The sequence below is a fragment of the Symphodus melops genome (genome assembly GCF_947650265.1).
Source record: "Symphodus melops genome assembly, chromosome: 14".
NCBI lineage: Eukaryota > Metazoa > Chordata > Actinopteri > Labriformes > Labridae > Symphodus > Symphodus melops.
The window spans coordinates 23103710-23126949 of NC_136704.1; the positions used below are offsets into that span (position 1 = coordinate 23103710).

General features: G+C 45.0%; 1 protein-coding gene across 1 annotated transcript in view; it reads right to left on the bottom strand.

Moving 5' to 3' along the window:
- Window positions 1-22940, bottom strand: part of scrib (scribble planar cell polarity protein) — a 58388-nt gene extending 35448 nt beyond the window's left edge. The window contains exon 1 of the mRNA XM_079361618.1: window positions 21927-22940. Coding sequence (XP_079217744.1) covers window positions 21927-22085 — 159 coding nt within the window. The 5' untranslated portion in view covers window positions 22086-22940. The remainder of the gene's footprint in view (window positions 1-21926) is intronic.
- Between the last annotated feature and the right edge of the window lie 300 nt (window positions 22941-23240).

The window sequence follows — 23240 nt, forward strand, 5'->3', positions numbered from 1 at the left end:
TCAGCCCAGTCCGACCTCCTGCAACAAGGGAAAATGTTGCAGACTTACATTTTGCTTGTTTCATTTCAGATTTATAAAACGGTGGTGGCAAAAAAAGACCAAAAAAAACAAACAAACAAAAACAAAACAATGAAAATGCTTCCCGAGTCGCAGGTTTGCCACAACAGCAGGTTTCAACTATTCCAGTACCTGGGCAAAGTCTTTTAAGGTGTTCACACAACCTCACAAGGGCGACAAACAAAAGTCCAGAGGGACGGAAATGTTGTGAGTTTTTTAAATTCATTTGGTGAAGAGTAGTGTGCAGGACTTTTTTCTTTTTTCAAATATCTGGGAAACAAAAGTACAAGCCCTCAACACCCCATATCTGATATTCTCTCCTCTTTCAACTCCTGCACAACGTCACTGGCAATATTTTACACTAAATATGACGTAAGATCCATCGTTTTTAAAAGTTCTGTGCCTGATCTTTAAAATATCAACGGTTGAATATTGTTTGACAAGAGGTAACATATCAGGCATGTTTTCAACTTAAGTGGGGCAGAAATTAATTTTTTTATTACTCAGCCGTTATTGTCGTTTCATTTTTAATGACATATTGGACTATATAAAACGGAAGAAAAGCCTGGTTGTTGTTTGATTGATTGTGTGCTGTTTGTGTGTAAAGTGCACAAACAGAAGTGTGACAATGAAGCTGCAGGCTTAACGTGATGCGTTAAGATGACTGCTGACGTTTCTCTCTGCGTACACACAGAGCTTTCTGTATGTGCAGCGGAGGCCCGTCTCTGAAAACATTCCAATCATCATATTCCCCCCAAAAAACTGCTCCTCGCCATGGCAACCCCAACCAAACAAAGTGGCTTTGGATGAGGAGGGGCCGCGTTGAGTGCTGAGCCTGCAGCCGTGCCAAGTGCTTTCACAAGAGGCTGGTTGTTGGATGGGACGGCGTTCAGAAACATTCCTCCGCCAGCCGTGCTGTGTGCGCCTGTGTGTGTGTGTGTGTGTGTGTGTGTGTGTGTGTGTGTGTGTCATCTGCTCTTAAGATGGACAGACAAGACAGGCTGGCCGGGAACAGCGGGTGGAACAGGCCAGAACTATTCAGTTATTAACCCCTCGATGAGTTCCAGCACTGCGGCTCACAGAAGGCCCACTGTCTGCCCGTCCAAGGCTCCTTCTCAGACGCTGTAATGAGGGACATGCAGGCTCTTTTTTGTCATTTATAAAAATGCATTATTCAGAGGAACTTCCTGGATGCACAGACGCCTGCAAGTCTCGAACCATGACCCTCAAACTTCCGAGTGAACTTGAAGGTGAGACAACCATTTTGTGTCAAAAATGAGAAATCTATACAGTGAAGAATCAAAGAAACGTCTAAGCTCCTCCTCCTCTTCCTTCGTCTCTGAGGCTACGATTTAAAAACATGTAGCGCTCCTGTGTGCAGACTGTGGCGAAAACGTAATAAATCAAGCAGCACAAAACCATGTTTGGTGTGTCTTTTGTGAAAACACACACACACACACACACGCACACGCACACACACACGCACACACACACACACACACACACACACGCACACACGCACACACACGCACACACACACACACACACACACACACAGGGAAGACAACATAAGAGGAAGCCAAAGAGAAGAATCAGCTCAGCTCTCCTGATGACACACATATCCTGATCCTAACATATTCTGTGTGTTGTGTTTCGGCTTGAGGTGGCGACTGCAGCATTTTTCCCAAGAATGCGATTGGGAGTTTTATTTGCTGGAAGTGCAAGACAGAGCTTGTCAGAATTTTCCCTGATTTTCTGATATCTGAGTGCTGGTGTACGCTAACATTCACACATGGTGCAAAGGCTTTTAAACACTTAAAGCAAACAGAGCTACTATCAGCAAGCATCATTCATTTTCTTCTTCTGATCAAATCTGTAAAAAAAAAAAAAAGATATCCACAGGTTCTTTCTTCTGAGGACCAATGACTTCACTGTACTGGGCTTTCAATTCAGGATATCCACAGCATCATTCTTCCTATCAAGTGGCAGGTGACGGGTATCAGATGAAAGGAAAAGGAAACAGGAGCCGTGGGCGACCAGTGTGACCCAGGCCAAGCCCAGATGGGAGCCGGCCCACAGGAGGGAGAGGCAGCATGCTGGACAGGTGATACCTAAAACTGATGCTGCAGGTACAAGAACACACGAAACATTATGTTTACTCTGCACACTGCTAATAAGGCTTCAGGTTTGTCTTCCCACAGCGAGGCTAACACTCATTCCAGAGAATACAAAATCATATTACCGCTAATTAACAATCAGCCATTCCTCTGTGCAGGCTAAACCGATCACTAAATTAAAGATTCTGTATCAGTGCATTCCTCTTCTCCCTTGAAATCGTCCAGAACTCTGCCGGCGAACAGAGGAGAGACAGTAATATAATCATGCGCTGTGAACAAGCTGTTATGAACACTCACAAAGATGGCCATTCACTCCTGAGTGGCCCGCTCACAGACAGACCCCACAGTGTTTTATATCGCTGCACGCAGATCTACTTCTTCCACTTCTACTCGCCCGGTGAATAAAAACAGGAAGATTTGATTCTCTGCACGTTTGTATTCAATCATTCTGAAGACCGCAACATGCCACATAACTACAAATACTGACACATAACAGTCAACAACTGTTTAACCCCTTGATGCCTATTGTCGCAAATTTGCATCAAACCTCTTCGGCTCCAAATGCAGCCATAACAGCGTCCGTATTCCTCCACTGCTGGTTGATGCACTTTCAATACAAACCTTTTGCAAGCATTAGTTTGTCATAGGACCAGTCGGAGACAGAACACACATTTATGTGCTATTTTCAAATAAACTGTCTCAACTTAATTTAGCATCTATTTAAAGCAGAAATACATATAAAAAATGTTTTAATACTTGGAGAGAAATTCAACCATCAAAGGGTTAATCAATCGATGAAAACAGGACCCAATGTTCTGGCTGTTTCCCACCCACTGATTAAACAATAGGGAACCAAACAGTGCTATACGGGTCAATGGGTCAACTGGAATAACAAGTAGGAGGAGAGGGATTTAGTGTACCGCCACCGTCTCTGTGTTGTATTATTACTGAGCTGCTGCAGCCTGCTCAGTCACTCATGCCGCCTTTACAGGGTGAGAACGAGTGTGCTGCATTTCCTTTATAACTTTACAACTGCTATGTTGTAATGAGCACTGCTTGTGAGAGTTGTTTGCTGAGGGAAGGGGTGTGTAGACTGCGAGCCGGGAGGATAAAGTAAAGAGGAGCGTAAAAAAAGGAGGGAAAGTGAGGGCGGGTAAATGATAGCTGTGTCAGCAGAGGGCAGTCTGAGGTGTCTACAGTACAATGCTGCATTACAGTCAATATGCACAAAACCAGTGCAGCCTAGCATGCAGCACACTCATCGCTTATCTCGTTTTCATGATCCGTTTCAAGACAAAATCGTGACTGAAATTGAAACACGATTAATTGTAAAGCACCACAACCAAACAGATCTGTGACTGATCACCTGCAGAGTGATTCTACTTGAGGCTCGAGCAGAGTGCAGGTGAAAAGATATTTAAAGAATGTACCGGGTGCCCACACAGGAAAAGTCTGCAGGGGATTCAGTTTCATGGACAGCGAAAGTCCTGTGGGGGAAATTTACAGATCGGAAAAATCCGGAAGAATCAAATCCCTGCCTGCAGCAGAAATCACACGCAAAAAAATATGACTGTAGGGAGATGGCCAAACGTCAGCTGATAGTCCTGTCTGTTTGTCGGTCATAAAGAGGTATCAATGTTATTTCCAGTGTGCTTCATGACCTCGTCACCCCTGAGACAACCTGTGTGAGAAATCTGTGTGAAACTTAGCCTCACTTAGCGTGTCAGTGTGCCTCAGGATGTGTGCGTGCACGCTTCATTTTGCAGAAGTCCTTCGAGTCACAGGAGGGAGGATCCCGCGCTGTAGGTCTCTCAGTCAGCGCTGTTTACATAGTCTTCACTTCTTTCTTTTTTTTTTTCTTCCTTAAGGTTGCCAAGAATGCTGGCTCCAGCAGTACGACTCAGTCAGCGTGTGTGTGTGTGTGTGTGTCAGTGGGGCATAGAGCAGCACGTTAGCGTGCATGTTCATGTGCATCTGCAGCAGTGTGCGTGTGTGTGTGTTTATTCAAGAGTGTTTATGAGTGTGTTAATGTGCACTCGAAGAGACTGGAAATTCACAGGGGTGGGATGTTAATGTTTGTGGAGCTCACATCACTCAAGAGAATCTAATTAAACAGTAATGACACATATCCAAACGAAAAGTGTGTGTGTGTGTGTGTGTGTGTGTGTGTGTGTGTGTGTGTGTATTTTCGATACATTCGAGCAAACTGTGTGTTCTCCTCTTTTACTCAGTCAGACGATGCCTGAGCTTCACAGAGGCTGCAGTGTTCAGTCAAGTGACTCCATTTAGTTTGTAGTTTCCCTCCAATCAAGCCATCAGACAATAGAGAGAGAAGACTCTCACACACACACACACACACACACACACACCATATTCAAGTCCTCCTACAGAGACCGTTTAGTGTGCAGGAGACCGTAGAGAAACGCTCTAAATCATTAACCTGTGTGGAGGAAAAGGGGGCCGACAAATCTACTGAATTCATCATCAATTTCAGGTCACAAGTCAAGTCAGACCGTACACCATCATCAAACCTCTCATCTCTTCTTTCTTTTACCCTCACTTCTTTTTTGGTTGGACTCTTAACACACACTCGTTTCCGCTCTGAGGGGAATTCCTATTCACACATTCCTGAGCCTCTTAATCTCATGCAAAATCTACCCAGTTGGCCTGGTCTGCATGTCCCCACTCTTTCCGATATCGAGTCCTCCCACAATGCACACACACACACACACACACACACACACACACACACACACACACACACACACACACACACACACACACACACACACACACACACACACACACACACACACACACACACACACACACACACACACACACACACACACACACACACACACACACACACACACACACACTGCTTGGGTGAGGGGCTCAAAGAGGAGGGAGGCGATGGAAGAGGGGAGCGCATGCTTTTGTGCTGGCCTGGACTATCTCGGTGTCCGGGGGGAAATAAAAAGACGAGAGGATTTGGATGACTGGCTAACTTGCTTGGTCACTCTAATGGCCGGCCTCATTACTGCACACTACAGATAGCTACAGTCTTTGTTGTGGTATGAACTCAGCGCATGAGTGGTCACAAATACAAAACAAGCAGACAGCTGCTTTAGAAATCATCAGACTTTCTCTTCTGAACTTCACAGTTGAGGTAAGATAAAGCTTGATAAAGCCAGTTTCTCACTCTGCTAACGCTAGCTTAGCATCTGTAGCTCCCCCCCTGTGGAAAACTTTTTAAAACCTAAAAGGGCCTAAAACTTCAGCACATGAATGATACTCTTACCCGTCCTCTACCCCTCCTCCCTCCCTCCCCCGCTCGCTCCTCTACTCTACCTCTCTGGGTTCCCTCCATTTCCCCTGGCAGAAGGACAAAGGCCAAGCAGGCAGCACCAACACAGCAGGGCTGTCAGTCACAGACCAGCTCCCGCTGCACCCCCCCCCCCTTCCCCTCCCTCTCTCTCTCTTTCTGCTCAGCCAGGAGATTCCTCCATTGTCCGAGAGGGAACCTCGGAGAAGAGAGAGACAGAGGGAGAGGGCACGGAAAGACTTGAAAGAGGAATGCAGCGAGTGATCACAAAAGGCAGGAATGACTTAGAGAGAAAGACAGGGGGGGGGGAGAAGAGCTGAGGAGAAAAGGAAGACTATGTAAAGTAAAGAGGAGAGAGCTGAGAGAAAAGGGAGGGACGGTGGGTTATTAATGAAGAAAGGACAGTCGACAATGGATTCCCACAGAGCTCTAATGGGGACAGAGGCTTCAGCAACTGACCAACAAATGATCTCAACCGACTACAGACCCTCGAGACTTATCATGAAATGTAAATCTACTTAATGTCCTTATTGCATCTCGTATAATGAAACTGGGGATGGAACAATACATGGCCCACGACAACAACATTATGATACAGTGATTCTGATTAAATCAAAAGTACAGAAGTCAAACTGAATCTGTCCTCCGATGTCTGACGCTATCACACCGTCTTCTTCTATCTCACAATCTCTCCATGACCTCCGTTGACAGAAACACTCCTCCTTAATTTCACGAGGGCCTCTGTGGTGACGTGATAAAAATATGTTCAGACTTCTTTTTAAAAACATCCATGTGACGTCACCAGCTATTCCATAAATGAATCACACAAGTCAGGACGACGTCACATCGGCTTGATGATAGACAACAGGAGACATTTCTTTTCTCTACTTGCAGATTTAAACAAACAAAAGCCTCTTCGTTCAAATCCTACTTTTAGACCTTTTCGTTATGCTATTCTTTTTAGCATTTTTATTGTCAAACTCCACAATTCCTTCAGTGTGTTTTCTGAATGTGCTTATATACAGTCAGTGAGGCGAACAATGCACCAACACACATCGGACTAACAATACAACCATAAACTTACACTCCACTTCCTCTCCCTTCACCCACTCTCTCTCCTCCCACTCTCTCTCTCTCTCTCTCTCTCTCTCTGTTCTGGCAGCACAGGTGTGTTTGTGGGCGAGAACGAGCACATACACAAACACTGCGTATATGGTGTCTCATCATGTGCGCTAACTCAATCAACATCAATCAAACACGCTCGCTGACAAAGGAAATTTGTCTGTTTGTGCTTCAATGTTACACACAGTGTGTGTGTGTGTGTGTGTGGGTGTGTGTGTGTTTTGACTTAAGAGGCAGACTCAGCCTGGACTACATCCTTCGTCCTGCTCCAGTGGCTCAACAGGCCACACATGAGGGAGAGGGAGAGGGAGAGAGAGAGGAGGGCGTGGTGAAGCCGAGATGACTGACACGTGAGCTAACACCTGTCCTGTTAGCTTTGATCTGTGCGGAGAGCAAACACAGCACTCTCCCAGCCCACGTCTTTTCCAGCCCGTCTTACATGAAGCCAGAGGAAACGGAGGCATTTCATAATCCTAAAAGCGTGTACTGAATAATTTAACACAGCGCGAGGACATTAAAGCCTTAAATGTGGATCCCTAATATTCCCTTGTACAACCTAAGGCTTCTAGAGAGGTGCTGTTATAAATGACTCTCTCTCTCGTTCTCTCCGCCCTCTGGACATCCTGTGCTGGGGGGGGGGACTCGAGGAGGTGCACAGTTTATGTATGCGTGTTTATGATTGGGTACATGTGAGGGGAAACTTGTATATGCTTCCATGCTTCCAGCATCCTTTTATTGGTAAACACACGCGAGAGGCCCCGACAAACCGAACTGAATGCATCGTTGGAAATGTGAAAAATAGAGAACAGATCGTCTTTCTCCTGAACTAATGAGAGTGACAACAAACTCGATAAACAACAACAGTCTGTCCCCCCCTTTGTGCCTACTGGCAACTGATATACAGGGTTTATTATTATTACTTGTGTGTTGGTCTTGGCTGCAGCCAAAAGTTCAGCCGGGATGTTTAGTTTACAGATTCCTATTTGACAGCTGAATATACCACTAAAAAACAAACAAATACAAAGCCTGTGTCACAGTTGTGAATGGTGACAGTGATTCCAAAGGGGTGAAGGGGTGAAGGGGGGGAGATTGAGAGAGAACAGGTGTACATGGCATTGTGCGAGGGTGTGTGTGTGTGTGTGTGTGTGTGTGTGTGTGTGACACATGCACAAGGACCGCACTTCACTCTGGAACATCTAAACCTGGGATTTGTGCAATTAGTCAACCCAAACGTTTTTAAAAATGTCGCCCTCGCTCGTCGGCACCAGAATCACTTGTGTTTGTTTTTAACTCGGGCCCTCAACAACATCTGCAGGACAGTTGTTGCTTCTGATTTGATAGGAGCCTAAAGTGAAAACAGTTTTGTATCAATGTACACGTTTGAAGCACTCGTCCATGTTTACATAGACGCATGGAGCAGGAAGCGCTGTGGCATGTTGCCCTCTCCGTTACGCTCACTGTGAGGATGAAAGGCGACCGCTTGGTGCAGTAAAGCGATTTCCAGCCAGCATTTTATAAATAGACAAGTAATCCTGCCGCTGTAGCTGTATTGGTGGGCTAATCACTACTTTGGTGACTAAAACCATCGCAGTGATAGAGAGGGAGAAAAGCTTCACCAGTGTCTGGACACCGTGTCCACGACTTCGGCATCGTGAATGCACGTGCAGAGAAGAGTCGCAGCACAGATTTGCAACCCAAATCAGATTCAAATCAGAAGCGAGGCCGGCCGATCCCTGAACTATGAAGCCCAGCTACCAGCTGACTTAAACGACCTCCACACTCAAGAAGCACAATCAACAGACTGACAGCGTCCAACACTAGAGGGAGTGGGAAACAGTATAATATCTGAGAACTCTAAAGAGAACCATTATGGGGCTTAACATGATTATAAACAAAACTAAGAAAGGCAAAGGATGCAGGTGTTTGTAAAGTCACTGAGCTGATCGTGAAAACAAAAGGGTGGGCCTCAAGTTTTGTTTCTACTCGTGTTTTACCTCCATTCACCCTTCTCTGTGGAGTGGAACCAACGGTCGGAGATCCCCCAGCGATGCTCTCACGCAGCAGGAATGACTGAGCTCACGGGCGGATCATAAAACTACAGAGGAGGCCCTTCACCTTCCGTCTCCGTCCCTCCGTCTCCCTGACTTCATCACATGCTCGCTCGGTCATGACACACAAAACCAGAGGGCCCATTGTTTATGGTCTGCAGAGGACGTTAGGCTCTTTCCTGGATGGGCTGGATCCGGTATGTGCTGCCTGCCTGCTCTCCTTTTGTCCCACAGTGAGGCTGTGCTACAGGGGACCAACATGGCAGCAACACACAGCACTGCATGGATCATGTTTTGCATGATCAAGAATATTTTTGTACAGCTAGTGAACATAAACACAAGCACATTAAAAAAGATGATGAGTCAGTATTTTTGAAAAGAGCATCACTCAACAGAATCTCCAGAGGATGTGACTCAGGGGGTTTTGAGGTGGTTAGATAAATAAAGTTTTGGCGTGCTGGATGTCCGAGCAGTAATATTGCACGCACCGTGGAAGGAGGCTATGCCGGTCCAGGTTCAACTCTGACCTTTAGCATGTGATAGCATGTCACACGCCTCTATAATAACGGCATAACAGTCCCCCCCCCTAAAACAAACACTGAATATCATGTTGATCATTTGACTTGTACATTCACTGTCTGGAGAATCGGGAAGAAAGAGACGACGTGATTCCAGCGTGAAATCTCACACATCGTGCAATACTTGCAGGATATTTTTTTTCCAGCTCATCTTATGTAACAAATAACTAGAAACAGAAGATTTAGGAGAGCAATCCCAAGTGACTGCATGAAACTACTTTAAATCCTTCGCTGTTGGAAAAAATAGTCTAGTATTACAGCGAGAAAAAGATGGAGAGAAAAATGTGTTGGTGTGTGTGTTGTAGGTGCACAGGCAGCCTCAATACAATCGATGCATTGTAAGTGTTCTGGTTGTGACCTCCCTCACTGGATCATGTGGCTCAGTATCTTTTCCAGTAACAGTCTTGGCAGCGGGTTGAACACAGGTCTGTGTCTTTATATCACGCTCTCAGGAATGAACCTGGACTGTAAGAGGACAGCTACGGACGTACCGCCGTCTCACCTGTTTCTTCTCGGACAGAAATCATTTTTGAGTCGATCTCAGAATTCAAAGTAGCGTACAGAAGAGCACGTTCAAAATGTTTTACTACTGTCATCATCTATCACTATTATAGCAGCTAAAGTTGGATTACCACCAGATTATGTTACAGTAAAACTGATCCAAAGATACCGGAGAGCAAAAAAATGCCTGAGCTCATTTTACGGTATCGAAGCGGCTTCTTTAAAACTGAAGAATTAAATCACGACCGTTACAACAATCCCTCAGATTATCCTCTCAGGTTGTCACAAACTTTGATCCATCAAGGCTTTTTAGGTAGGCAGTAAAAGAGTGTAGGTGAGAGGAGGGAAGCCCCAGCTCCTGCGATCACTCTTCTTGACAACACAGTGGTAAAATGCCCTCGGAGATCCGTCACCTTGGAGACCAAAGTTTGTTGGCAGAGAAACAAGGCGGCAGAAAGCTCCCCAGTGACGCTCAAATGACAGTGAAGTGAAAACACTTGATCCAAAACACAGGCAGCACATCATCAAAAAGAGGAGAGCACTAACTGCGATGCAATCGGACTTTCTGTGCTTGTCAATCTTAAAACACTCGAAGCCAAAAGGAACACATCGGTGCATGTGCTTATCTTCGACATAGCAAAGAGGAAACGCACGCGGTTATTGAAGATCCCGTGCCAAATCCCATTAATATGTCATGGAGACAGTGTAATGACAGAGTCGCCTGCACACCCCTCCCACACGACTCCAGAAAGGATCAACGTCAGGAACCATCCAAACACACGCTGATCCTCCGTGGCTCCTCTACATGACCGCCGTCATGAAGCTGGTTTGTCATAGCAGCTCTAAACAACACACCACCAGGGAAGCTGATGACAAATGTTAAAAGGAAGCACGCTGTACCTTAGAGCCATGTAGCACAGGCTGTATCTGTGCCAGCGATCCATGTTCCTCGTCTGGCACAGCATGAGGTGACAGAGTCCAACTAAACATGGGACATGCATGCTCAATTTGTACTTGTTCTTGTCCTTGACCTCACGCACACACACACACACACACACACACTTTGCACTCTTGCCCAGCAATCCTAAAGCAGTGTGCAACACTTTAATACAACACCTAAAAAGAAGATAATATAAACATTTGACCAGTACTGTTCACATCTGTGATTTTAGAAATGTGAGAACTGAGGCTGCAGTTGTACGAGTGGTCAGGTCGCACCCTATGGTCAGAGGTTATAGACCTCCAAGTGGGAGGCCAGGTTCCCAGTTCAACCAGTGACTCCTTCCACTCTCTTCCCCTGATTGATACTGTCCCACCAAATAAAGGCAAAAAGCCCCAAAATACATTTAAAAAAACGGGGGGGAAGTAAAAACTTGCAGCAAAAGCTAAAAGAGCTCGCATCATGAACCCAAAGATTTAACTCATCACAGACATTAAGACCCTCCTTTGTGTGTGTAACTGTAATAGTTTGCTCCTGAAAACCACTCGAGAGTAGGACGAGAGGTTAAGTGAGGCGTAAACGTGTCCACTCAAGTTGAAAAAAAAATTCAACTCCAGGGTAAAAGTTGCATAACATAGTTTGAGTGAAATCATGCTGTTACAGAGAAAACCTCACTGTCAGTCAAGAAACTACTCAAATGACTTTTAGTTTACACAACGGCAAAAAAAAAAAAAAAAAACCCTGAACACTTATTCCACTGATGAAAATTTTAAATCACTTTCACTCAACAACAACAAACACATTCTTCTTTTCCCTGAACTCAGATCTTCCTTTTGCTCTGTGGCCAAACTCCGACATATTTCCAGCACTTTAACCGTACACGTCTAATCCAAGATGAACGATTTTTGTCTAAAAGCCAATAATCCACTGACTGCACCTGCTAGATCTACTTACAGAAACATGAACTAATACACAAAGAAGAAATTAGCCAATGCTTCGTTCTTGAATCCGAGCTCCTTCCCAGTACTCCGATCTGTGTAATAAATCCCTGATGTTCACGGGCCAGATTAATTAAAACCCCATTAGAACGAGTGAGGGCTCAAATTTAACAAGGCGTGACTGAAATGATGCTCGATTACCTCGAGAATTAAACCGAATCAAGATGTGCATGAGTGTCTTTGTTTTGTGTCTGAGCGTGGAGCCTGTGTGTGGGCTTCACCGGCAGGAATGTGCAACGAGCCAGTTGAAGTGTTTGAGAGCGAGCGAGGGGAGCGAGGGCAGGGCAAACTCCTGGAGATTCCAGGCATGCCTGTGTTTCCTCGGACGTCACGTGCTGCAGAGCAAACAAAGCTCTGCAGAGTTAATTACACAGAGGACACAAGGCCTCACACTTAACGCCACATTTTCCCTACTTCAGTCTGCATAAAGTATCACAAGAAAAAACATATATCATTTTAAACCAAGTGTGTTGAACAGAACAGCAATATAGCGATTCAGTCTTTTTCAAAAATCAGGATTTCACAGCTTAACTGAGAGTTTCACAGATTTATTTTTTCTGCATCAGTCTGAATTATATATTTGTTGCCTTTATTAGACTGGACAGCAAAAGAGAGACAGGAAGCACTGGGAGTAGTAAGTCGGGGATGACTTGAACCCACAGCCGCTGAGACAGGGAGACCACAGCTTCCCAACACGGAGCGTGCCAACTACCCGCCATAAATATCATTTTTTAAACTGTTTCTGAACTCTTACAAAAAACATTATTAGAAAGCTGCCCTGTGGGAGAATGAGCACAAAGAGCTGCATTGTGAGTCGCTGCATTTCCTCAGTTCAAAATAACTGACCTTTTGTGACAAACAATGCTGCACCCGTCAACACTCGCTTCATCAGTCGTCACGTCTAACTGTTCAGTTGGGACCGACTCAGAGACAAAGACACCAACGCAAGAAGAAAGCAAAGGGACGGGTTACGAGAGGGAAAAGCTTAAAACAGAGTGTTCTTGCTGCACTGAAGATGAAGAGTTTGTGTGTGTGTGTGTGTGTGTGTGTGTGTGTGTGTGTGGGGGGTCGCCTCTCTGAACACCCGTTACTGCTTCATTTGTTTTCCATGGCTCGCACATGAGAATGACACATGCGTGTGTGTGTGTGTGTGTGTGTGTCTGTACGTGCGGCTTTGTTGTCCTCCAAAGAACCCCGCTGTGCTTCACATTGACCTCTCTCATCTATTCTCTGTCTCACACACTCACACACACACACACACACACACAATCAGCATCTCTATTAACAGCCTCAAACTGGTCATGTGGCACAACCCACACACTCGACACAAACGATATTGTGTTTGCATAATAACCACCTAAACAAACATGACTGCGTATCATTGTTCAATTTAAAGAAAAGTTTTTAAAAAAATGCTCCCATTTCAGAGCTTTTTTTCACGCACACACACACAAACACACACACACACAGGTGGCCTTGACCCACTTCCATTTTTAAACAATCATTTATCGTCCTGCAGAACTACTCATGCATCGTCTCACAGGCAGCCTGGATGTCTTCTCTGAACTTCGACGCAGCTTTAATACTTTATTTCAAACTTCACTGACAGAAATCTGCACATCGCCTTCCTGCATGTCAAAATAAATAAAGTAAAAGCAAAACAACATTGTGTTTTTACCACGGAAGCACTCTTACATTACAGCTAAATAAACACAAGAAACAGATAAATGTGAAGTTCTGCAAAAAACAGACCAACAAGAAAAAAACGTTAAATGAAAAAGAACTGAAACTGGAATTGTCCGAATTATCTTTAAGGATGTTTAATTCAAAAGTCATTGAAGATCTCCATATTGGATCTATTACATACACCCACACAGACATGAAATCGCTCTCCAGTGGGTTCATCGATGGACTACACATTATAACACACTCATAAAGCAATGATGGCATTTTGCAAAATCCAGCACGCAGCAAAAAGACCTGATAATCAAATAAAACACGACAGTTTCCGGACATACTTGTTCAAGGAAAGAGGTTCTTATGACAGCCAGTGATCATTAGGAGACGAAATCAATAATGTGATCAATAAGGAGGGGAAGCAGTCCAGACAACTATTTAGATAAGTTGTAAATAATTATTCCAGAAATAAACATCACTGAGCTCTGCAATCGAGCCTTCAAACTGCAAAGTGCATGTGTGCGATGATTCAAACACATTTGTTATGAAATATAGATTTCTAATAAAGAAATAAAAAGTATAGATGGTCGTGTTTAAAAGCCGTCCAGCCTGTCTGCCATATCCGTTTCCAAACATGCACTCCTGGAAATGTTGTGTTAAAGCTTCACATGACGGAGTAACCCAGCTGAGTCTGTCGGCAAACAATGTGTTTATGTTGTGCTTTTATTTTGTGTTTTATAAAACCAGAAGTTTGAAAGAGGAAAGAAGTAGTGACAGTAACTTAACTACAGGGAGCGCCTCAAAATAAAGTGAAATGTTTGATGTCACACGATCCTCTCTTGTCATCACAACAATCACGAGTGAAACAACCCTAACCCTAAATGTCAGACGGGTCAATGTTTACAATTTAGAGGTAAACAAGAAAAGAGGAGTGGTGGGAGAAGCCGAGGCCGACGTCCTGCAGGCTGTGTGAGTGTGGAGAAGAGAAAGGAAGCCGATGAAAGTCGCTCGTAAACAAACAAACAAACAATCACAATTTCAATTAAAATGTAAAAATGTATGCAGGCCTATCATTAAGAAGTTCAAAAACAATCATTTCTGCTCGGCTTTGGAAAAATAATATTCCCCAAATCGAACCATATGAGTGGAGGGGGGCTCACAGGCGTTGAGATGAGATAGTGGAGAGATCTCAGGCGGTGTCATTGTAGTAGTAAACACACACCGCTGCTGCCACAACTGAGCGTGCTTACCACTTTATCCTGGGCTTAACATTCCTTCACAGGTTGGTGCAACTCCTCTTTAGATTGCAAAGAAACAAGGAGCTTCACATCACTTATCGTAAGCTCTATCAGTTGGAGCCGCTGCGAGCCGCTGAGTGTTTGCACCAGAAGGAATAATAAATAAATAAATAGACAAACAAACAGGGCGGTGGTGTGAGAGGAGGGTGCACGGGAGTAAACAAAAACAAAACAAGCCACTTTCACTCAAACCACTTGTTTTTTTTCATGACTGGACTTTTACGTTCCCCTGAACGCTCCAGAAAGGAGACGGCTTTCCAAAAGCTCCCTTGATTATTCCCGTTTCCTGCATGCAGAGGCGCTCCCGACTAAAAAAGGAATCAACAAGAAAAAAACACGGGCGTCAACGGATCAGACCAGCTCCACACTGATTTTGTCCTACAAATTAAAAAACAACAACCGACATCTTAAGTTTGTGTGCGTCGTGAAGCAGCTCGGACGAGCCCAGACACAACGACCCACGTGTGTTCACGCACACTCTTCAGAGGGGGGCAGATCTGTTTTTTGTGGTTGAGGCGTTGCTCGTTGGTTAACTTTCAATCCCACAAATGCAGTTGAACAAACAAGGCATGAAAACGGGTCAAACATGTCTCCCTCTCTCAATAGGTATCGTTCACTGTACATACTGAATTAGATGGAGATAAGCGAGCTGAAGGTGCAGACGGCACACGGACTGGAGGATGTGAGGGCGATCAGGTTTCAGAGTGAGAGATAGAGGCCTTCAATGACTGTGTGTGGTCAGAAGATAAAGGCTAGCATTTGTTTGTAATGCCATCCCCCCCCCCCCCCACACACACACACACACACACACAGTGACATCAGTCGCACCCTGCCAGATTAGCCTCAAAGGACCATTTGTGATACTGAGAGTGGGGATCGGGAGCTTATGTGTGTTCAGATAAAGGTCAGATAAACCATCCCATCCCAAAGAAAATGTCACTGCTGATTGAACTACTTTGTAAGCTTCGCTTGTTTGTCGACGACGGGAGGCTCTTCTTCAGCGCGAGGCCTGAACACGTGGACAATGTTCAAGAAACACAGATAGTTTACTCAGGCAGAAAAAGACTCCGAATGTCACGTCATGACCTCGACTGTACCGCTCACAGGACAGCAAATCACCATCCTTGTGCTCGCCAATTACAACCTGCTGACAAGCGAGACTGCGTAAGCCGGACCTTGTTGACAGATAACAGATGTTGTTGTATTTTCAGGACTTTTAACCTCCTGACGTATCGTTTCAAGTTCAACAAGTGTTTTGGTTTGACAAATGTCATATTACATCTTTAGGCTCTCAGAAAACTATTGTTGGAAGACATAAAAAAATAACTTGATATTAAATAATTCAACTAAAAGATTCAGCTGAGAGGACAAAATCAACAACAATAACACAAAGGGACAAACAAAAAAAGGCATCACCTTGTATATCTGGTCCGTGTGTACTTAATGTCTCCCTTCCTATCACAGTGCTCCAGCAGAGCATGCAGCACCGCCACAGACTCTCCCCTATCGCAAACAGCTGCAGCCGCCACCACAGCCATCAATTATTCACAGGAGCTTCGCCTCCTTGTTTACCTTTGAGGCTGGTGACCGAGGCGAGTGGTGAGAAACAGCAGCGTGAGTGCACAGACCGGTATAAGGTCCAAATCACACTGCTGACTGTATGTAGTCATGTGACGGCCCGGGCCTGAGCAGGAAGCGCCACTGTACGAAGAGTCAACAGGACCACACAGGATGAAACACACACGATTATAATGAGGGGACTGAAGTGGAGACCGGTGCTTTTCCAACACACGTCGGTTTGATAATAACGACTTTTACACCAATGTTTGTTTTTAAAACCCCCCGCGACATTTCCCTGGAAGACTGAATGCAATATCTTAAATTGAAAGGGAGTGAAGGAGATCAGTCGGGGGTGTGTGTGTGTGTGTGTGTGTGTGTGTGCTCAGAGGTACAAAAGCTGAAGATCCACGCAGGGGTCTCCAAGGGGAGAGCAGACAGCTCTGAGATCACTTCTGTGGCTTTTCCCACCTGACACAGCTCGTCAGGCCTGACTTGTGGATGCATGGATCGCCTGAACACGAAGAGCCCCCGAGGAACGAGGATCAGAGGAGCTCAGCTTCCTGATCCCTTCCTCTAGTGTAGGTGCCACAGCCCCCCCCCCCCTCTCCCGTTAATCCATCAGCAGAATAAAATACACCCCCCACCACTGCATACTCACTCTCTGACTAACACACACCTCCCATTACCCCTCGGTGCCACCAGATTTGGGGGAGGGGGGGGCGGCAGGATGTGAGACCAGCTGGTCATCAGCTCAGACAAAGAAACCTGCTGAATGTGCTCCTGCATCAAAAAGAAAGCCAGAGCTCTCACAGGGCTGTGTCTTCATGGCCTCTCTTTCACTTTTAACACACACTGATACAGCCGGGGACTTTTTCCCTGATTACAAAAGTTTCTAAAAAAACAAAACAAAAAAACCCAACAAGCTGTACTTCTGTTTTTTCTCCTCTTCAATAACCCGGGGGGGGGGGGGGGGGACAAATCCTACTTAGTCCCATCCAACACTTTAAGAATAAAAGTTTCCCCGAAGCAGGAAAGACGACAGAGAACGAGCTGAACCAGAGTAACTTTGTGGGTTTTGCCGCCGAGAGGCCAGTGGCAGGTGTAATCCATCTTCGATGCTAGCCCAGTTCAGCCAGGCGCAGGGGGAAAGACAAAGCAGGCCTTTCCTGTAGAGTTAACTGGAAAGTCAGGGAGCGGAGATGAACTGCAGAGCTCGACAGTACACAGCGAGGTCAGTGTGGAGCGTCCTACATTTCTGTAGCAAACTTCCCACAGTAAGCAGCAAACTTCTGGCTTTTAAAGCACGGCCGGGCTGCATTTCCCCTCACACCTTTCAGGACCGTGAGGTAGACGGCACCATCCTTTAAATAACTCAATCAAACAAAACAAAGACACACTCAAGTGTTGAGACTCTGTGAGCAAGAGCTGAGTGAATGGGCCTGATTTGGGTTACTTTATGACCCGAGGCTGAACATACACGAGGGACTGGACAGAAAGGCAGTCAGATTTTTATCGGTGCATTTATGTGCTTGAAAGGAGACCCAAATGGCAGAAAAGTGGATCCCAAAGGATGCATACACTGAAAAGCATTAGCCTGTATGAAGAAGGGGGAGGTATTAAAAAAAAAAAAAAAAAATCAGGACTGAGGGGCATTTTCACGGCCGAGTGAAGCCCTAATCTGCCCTTTAGACACAGATCTGCACGCACACACGCACACGCGCACACACACACACACACACAGCACCGGTGACATCTGAGGATTAGAAAGATTGCACGGTCATCTTTCCTATTCTACATTCACATGTAATTTCTTCAAAGGAGGGGACATGTACGAGCGGGGAGGACGCAGTTATTCTGTATATTTCCAGTTGTTGGATGGAGCAGTTCTCCTGGTTATGTTAAGTGTCTAGGTTGGAAATTCAACGGTAACATATCAGCAAGCTTACCTGGAAGCTGTTATTACGTAATCATACTGGGAGTGACATGCATATAACCTGTTTTGCAACGTCTGATAAGGAGGGCACACCCATCAGGGATTTGCTCACAATTTCAACAAGGAAAGCAGGTACATGTCCTGGGATGTGTGTGAGAGCTGGGAGGAGGGGAGGGGAGGGGGGGGTGTTGACTGCACTCGCAGCCCAAACTGCTTCAAGAAAAGGTAACCTTGTACTTTCCAGCAGGTGGACGTGACCTACAACAAATCTTAAAAGTGATCATTTGGGTCATGATATGCCTGCAGACTGAGTGTACGCCTCGTCGGGGCAGAGCAGTGCACACAAAGAGCGATGACATCGGATATGATTGGGAGAAGGGGGGGCAATCAGTGCTGTGAATGGCCTCCTTTGTAACTTGTCACGGGACTTCAGAATGGCAAAAAAAATTTAAGTCCCCTCTTCCTCAACATGATCTTTAAGGCAGGGCGACTTTTTCCTGAGCCGAAAGGAGAAGGTCAGATTCCTACTGTACTGCAGAGTATCGACTGTGACGAGTGGACTGTAAGACCAGCAAACATTTAAATCGTCTGGTCAGAAACACATTTAAATGAGTTATTTTGCTCTGAAGTGTTCGTGTCTCCTTTTCAGTCAAACGAAAACTCACAAAGTCAACATCCTGAAAGTTGTCTCTGTGTAAAATTCAAAGCTTGACGCAAAGGCAACTGGAGCAGTTTTGGTTGGCTCAAACTTTGAATTAAACATCATGAAAGAAAAACTAATGTCCAATAAAAAAAAATCACTGATTATTGCAAGTGGGAAAAAAACACACATAGCTACAATGCAGCATTAACAGCTAAAGATGCACATGAGGGGAATTCCTGAGCAGCTGCTCTTTCTACCCTGATCAGTCACTCTTCTTCGGCTGCTGTAGTTATATTGTATCATCACTGCATGGATACAATCTCACTCAACATCTGACGAAAACAGAAACAGTCATTTTGCCATTTCTCTGTTCTCTGAAATGTTCTTGATGTGGCAAACGGAGACATGACTAGCACAGAGGGTATAATCTCAGATTGGTGGGCAGTGCTGTTTGGGGGGGGTGAGTCACTGTAAACTTAAGAAACTGTCAGGACGACTAAATCTCCATCTGTTCACTACGTTAAACCCCTACAAACACTGCCTCACATATCCACCCCGAGGAGCACCAAACTAAATAACTCACTACACCTCCACTGCTTTATTACGTACAAAGTACTCCAAACCAGTGGATCATCTTTTGATTGTTTTGCTTTTGACTTCAGCTCGTGAAGCTGATTAGTCTTTATGGCACATGTTATACATGATGGTGTAGCCGGTAAGAATTTTGTACAGTGTTGTTTATTCATTAACGCATGGGATGAACTGAGAGGCAAAATGACCCCGATGCTTGATTGACATCTAAGAATAGCTGACTGCACGGACTCATCTCTGACGTGATTACTCGGTCACAGGGAAGGAGAACATGCGTGCACAGAGGCATTCAGACGCTCACTCACTTTACGAGCTCATTATGGTAATGCTGCTCAACATACAGTCACTGCCCTTGTTTCGCAGGCCTGACCTCTCGCACCGCTCCCTCGCAGAAGCCCCGCTGACTCCGGGGACCACAGAGAGGGCCCACATGCTTTGTGTCTGCACGCTACGTGTTCACCGCCAACCACACGAGACATTCTGTCAACATGCATTTACGTCTCCTGGTTGAAGGCCGCACCGCACGGAGAGACTGGCGGTTCTGCTGTCTGCTGCGCCCGAGTGTTTGGGCGTATCCGTCACTCTGTGTTTCAGGGGCTGTGCACCAGGTACACTGTGAGAATCTGACAGCCAGGTATGAGCTAAGTGGATGAAACGCAAATTCTGTCAGCTTCTAAGGCAAGTCAGGAGAAGACCTGACATACACCCGAGACAAGTTTAATGCTACAAGAACTATTTTATTTCTGGAGTCTGGTGAACAACATCAGACTGTCATTTCTTTTATTCATGGCACATTGTTTATCGATTCTTAATTAAGTCTTGGGTCTGTTTTTTTTTTTGTTTTTTTTAAAGAAGAGGCAATCTCCACAGATACTACCCTTAAAATGTTTACAATCAAACACTAACGAGAACAGCTTCGTTGGATTCCCCCTCCTGATCCCTCTTCACTGCAAATACTCAATTCTGTCATTTAAATGCTAAATTCTGCACCATTTCAAAATCGATGTTTTGGGCAGCTTTGGATGGTATTTTTCAAAACAGTTGTATGTGTCTTAATGAGTAGCTCTTTTGTCCAAATAGGGAAGGGGACTGAAGGCAACAAGCTAATTTGATGTCCCCTAAGAGTTTTTATGCACAAAGCAATCTTTCATCAAACACACTCAGAGGGGACTGATCTCCATCAAGAACTCTTATGTGTAAAAACTAACACATGTCAAAGCAATTAGGGGATTTTATTTTCTAAACTAAATGCATCCTTTGCTGGGAAACGTGAACAAGAAAGTTCTATTGTTTGTCATGTCCAGAAGGTAACAGGCAGCCCCAGTGTCAACACTCCAGCCGTTGTTTGCCCAGCCTTGTTAACAATCTTCATCGGTGAGTGTGCCACTTGTCCCTTTCACCGTAAGCTGAAGCCACGACAAGCGACAGCCTGACTGTCCTTGCTAGCATGACCACAACCAGATAATGTCCTTATAATGAACAATGCCATGTTGAAGTTAAAAGAACAAGGAGAAAGTGCAGCCGGCAAGTACTCCAGAACTCCGGACACTTTGAAGGGAAAAAAACAGACTCGCGACTGCTCTGCACCCCTTAAAATAACCACTTTGGAAATGTTGTCAAGATTCAAGTAGTGGGAGTGTGGGTGGGGACAGCGTTGCAATTCATTCCACACATGCCTTCCTACACTGCATCCAATCCATCTGGCCACCGAAGCTTTTACTATGGGCGATGTGTTGTGTGCCAGAGCCGTTCTGGTCAGGGCTAGGTCCCTCTGAACATAAAGTAGATCCACTCAGAACTACAATATGGGCTCTTGTTGTTACAGTGATTAACAATTAATTAATCCACAATCAGCCTTACCTGGTGTTATGGTTGTAAAATACTATTATTCAAGTAAATATGTGAATAACAAACAAAAAAAGGTACAGTATAGTGTGGTTGGGGGGGTGGCCAAACCCCATTTCAAACAAAAACAAAGAAGGCTTGCTGAGGAGGAAGTACCTGAGCAGATGATAACGGTCGATCTATTTCAATGCTTATGTCTCCTGGAAGTAAAGATAGTCAGATGGGTTGATCTAGACCAGGGGTCTCCAACAGGTCGCTCTCCTACAGGTTGACTGGCTGCATTAAAACTAAAAACCTACAATTCATATATTTTACCCATGAAAACAAGAGTTAAGTAGAAAAGTTTTCTTGGACATTGAGGTGAACTTTCAGTAACTTAGCTTACACTATGTGGCACAAGATTAATGTTTTTGTTATTATTATTATTGATAATCATTGGCTTATTGCAATTTCACACAGTAGCTTAAGTCAGATGATGTTTGCGTTGTGAATAAATGCAAGCAATGTGATGTAAGTAGCTCTTTGCACACTTCAATTTTGTCAAAGTAGCTCTCAAATGAAGAAAGGTTGTAGAGCCCTGATCTCGACTAACTTCAAGCATGTGTGGTGCGATGCAGCAGAGGAAGAACACACATTCATGATGACACAACAGGATCGGTCATTTTTTGTGGGTCTGTTGAGGCTGCGAACCTTTGGTAGCTCTTTGAGTTGGTTGGCATCGAGGAGAAGCTCCTCCAGGCTGCGGGTGTAGCGGAACACCTCATCGGGGACCGTCTGCAGGCTGCAGTGCCGCTTGTCCACCGACTCGACGTGGCGGTTACAGCGCCAAAGGGGGATACACTTCAGCATGTCCGGCCGCCGGAGGGGAGCAGGTCGCCGGTCGGAGCTACTGAACTCTCCACATCGGAGGCTGGAGAGGGGAGTCTGTGGAACAGAGGGGCTCCCTCAGTGTCAAATTATTTACTGTAGTCCAACGAGGCCGAAATCCACTTAAAACAGAAAAAAATAATCCCTCCGATCTGTAAGCGATATTTCCAGTCTTCAATTCAGCCACGCTGGAGGATCGTCAACTCATCCAACCCCCCGGAAATTAAAATTAAAAAATAAAATCTTTAAACTTAGGTGTGATGAAGAGTATCCTCAACTTCTTCACAGACACGGAGTTCTAAAAAAAAAGTTAGCTTGTTTTGCTACCGCCAACATCCTCCTTACATGAGACCGAAAGCTCTGTCATGGTTAGCTTAAAAAATATATATATTTATATATATATATGTAGGCAAAGGATCCAGTTCCTAACACAAACACCTGACATATGTTTGAGATAAATTACAACGACACAGCAGCTAACATTACCCACGAACAGAGTCAGCGGAGATTAACCCCAGTATGGATGTTGCTCGTCCTCACCGGCTGTGTTGTTAGCAGGCTAGCATCCGTTAGCTTCAATCGGCTACTAGCCTTTGTGCTAGCTGCCGTTAGCAAACACTGACGTCACAAAATACACGAAATAAAACAACCTTTGTTTTAATTCTGTGTCGTGGAAACAACATCCCCCTAAAAAAAAAACAGACGTCCCCCGAGAAGCTGCCGAGTAAAATGTTTCACTGCGACGCTGCGAGAGGTAGAGCTTCAGTGACTGCCGCGCATCCCTCCCCCGAGTGGAGCCGAGGCAGGCCGGTTAGGCGTGTGCGCGCGCGCGCGCGGGGATACTGTGTGCCTCACCACAGCACCACCTAGTGTTGGGTTCCCCTTCACTAAGGTCAGGGATCAAAACATTATTTTAATGTCTTATTTACATTAGTTAGGTTATTTAAATTCATTTGAAGGTTCATTAGTACAGACATTTTAAAGTTTCAGAAGTGAAAGTATTGTAGTGCTTTATTTTCTGCCGTATATCGCAGTCAGCTTTATTAGCCAGGTATGTTTAACACAGTGCGCAAATCATTTAAATCAAATATGCCAATAAACTCAAATCATTTCTGGACTCTGAATTTATTAAATCCT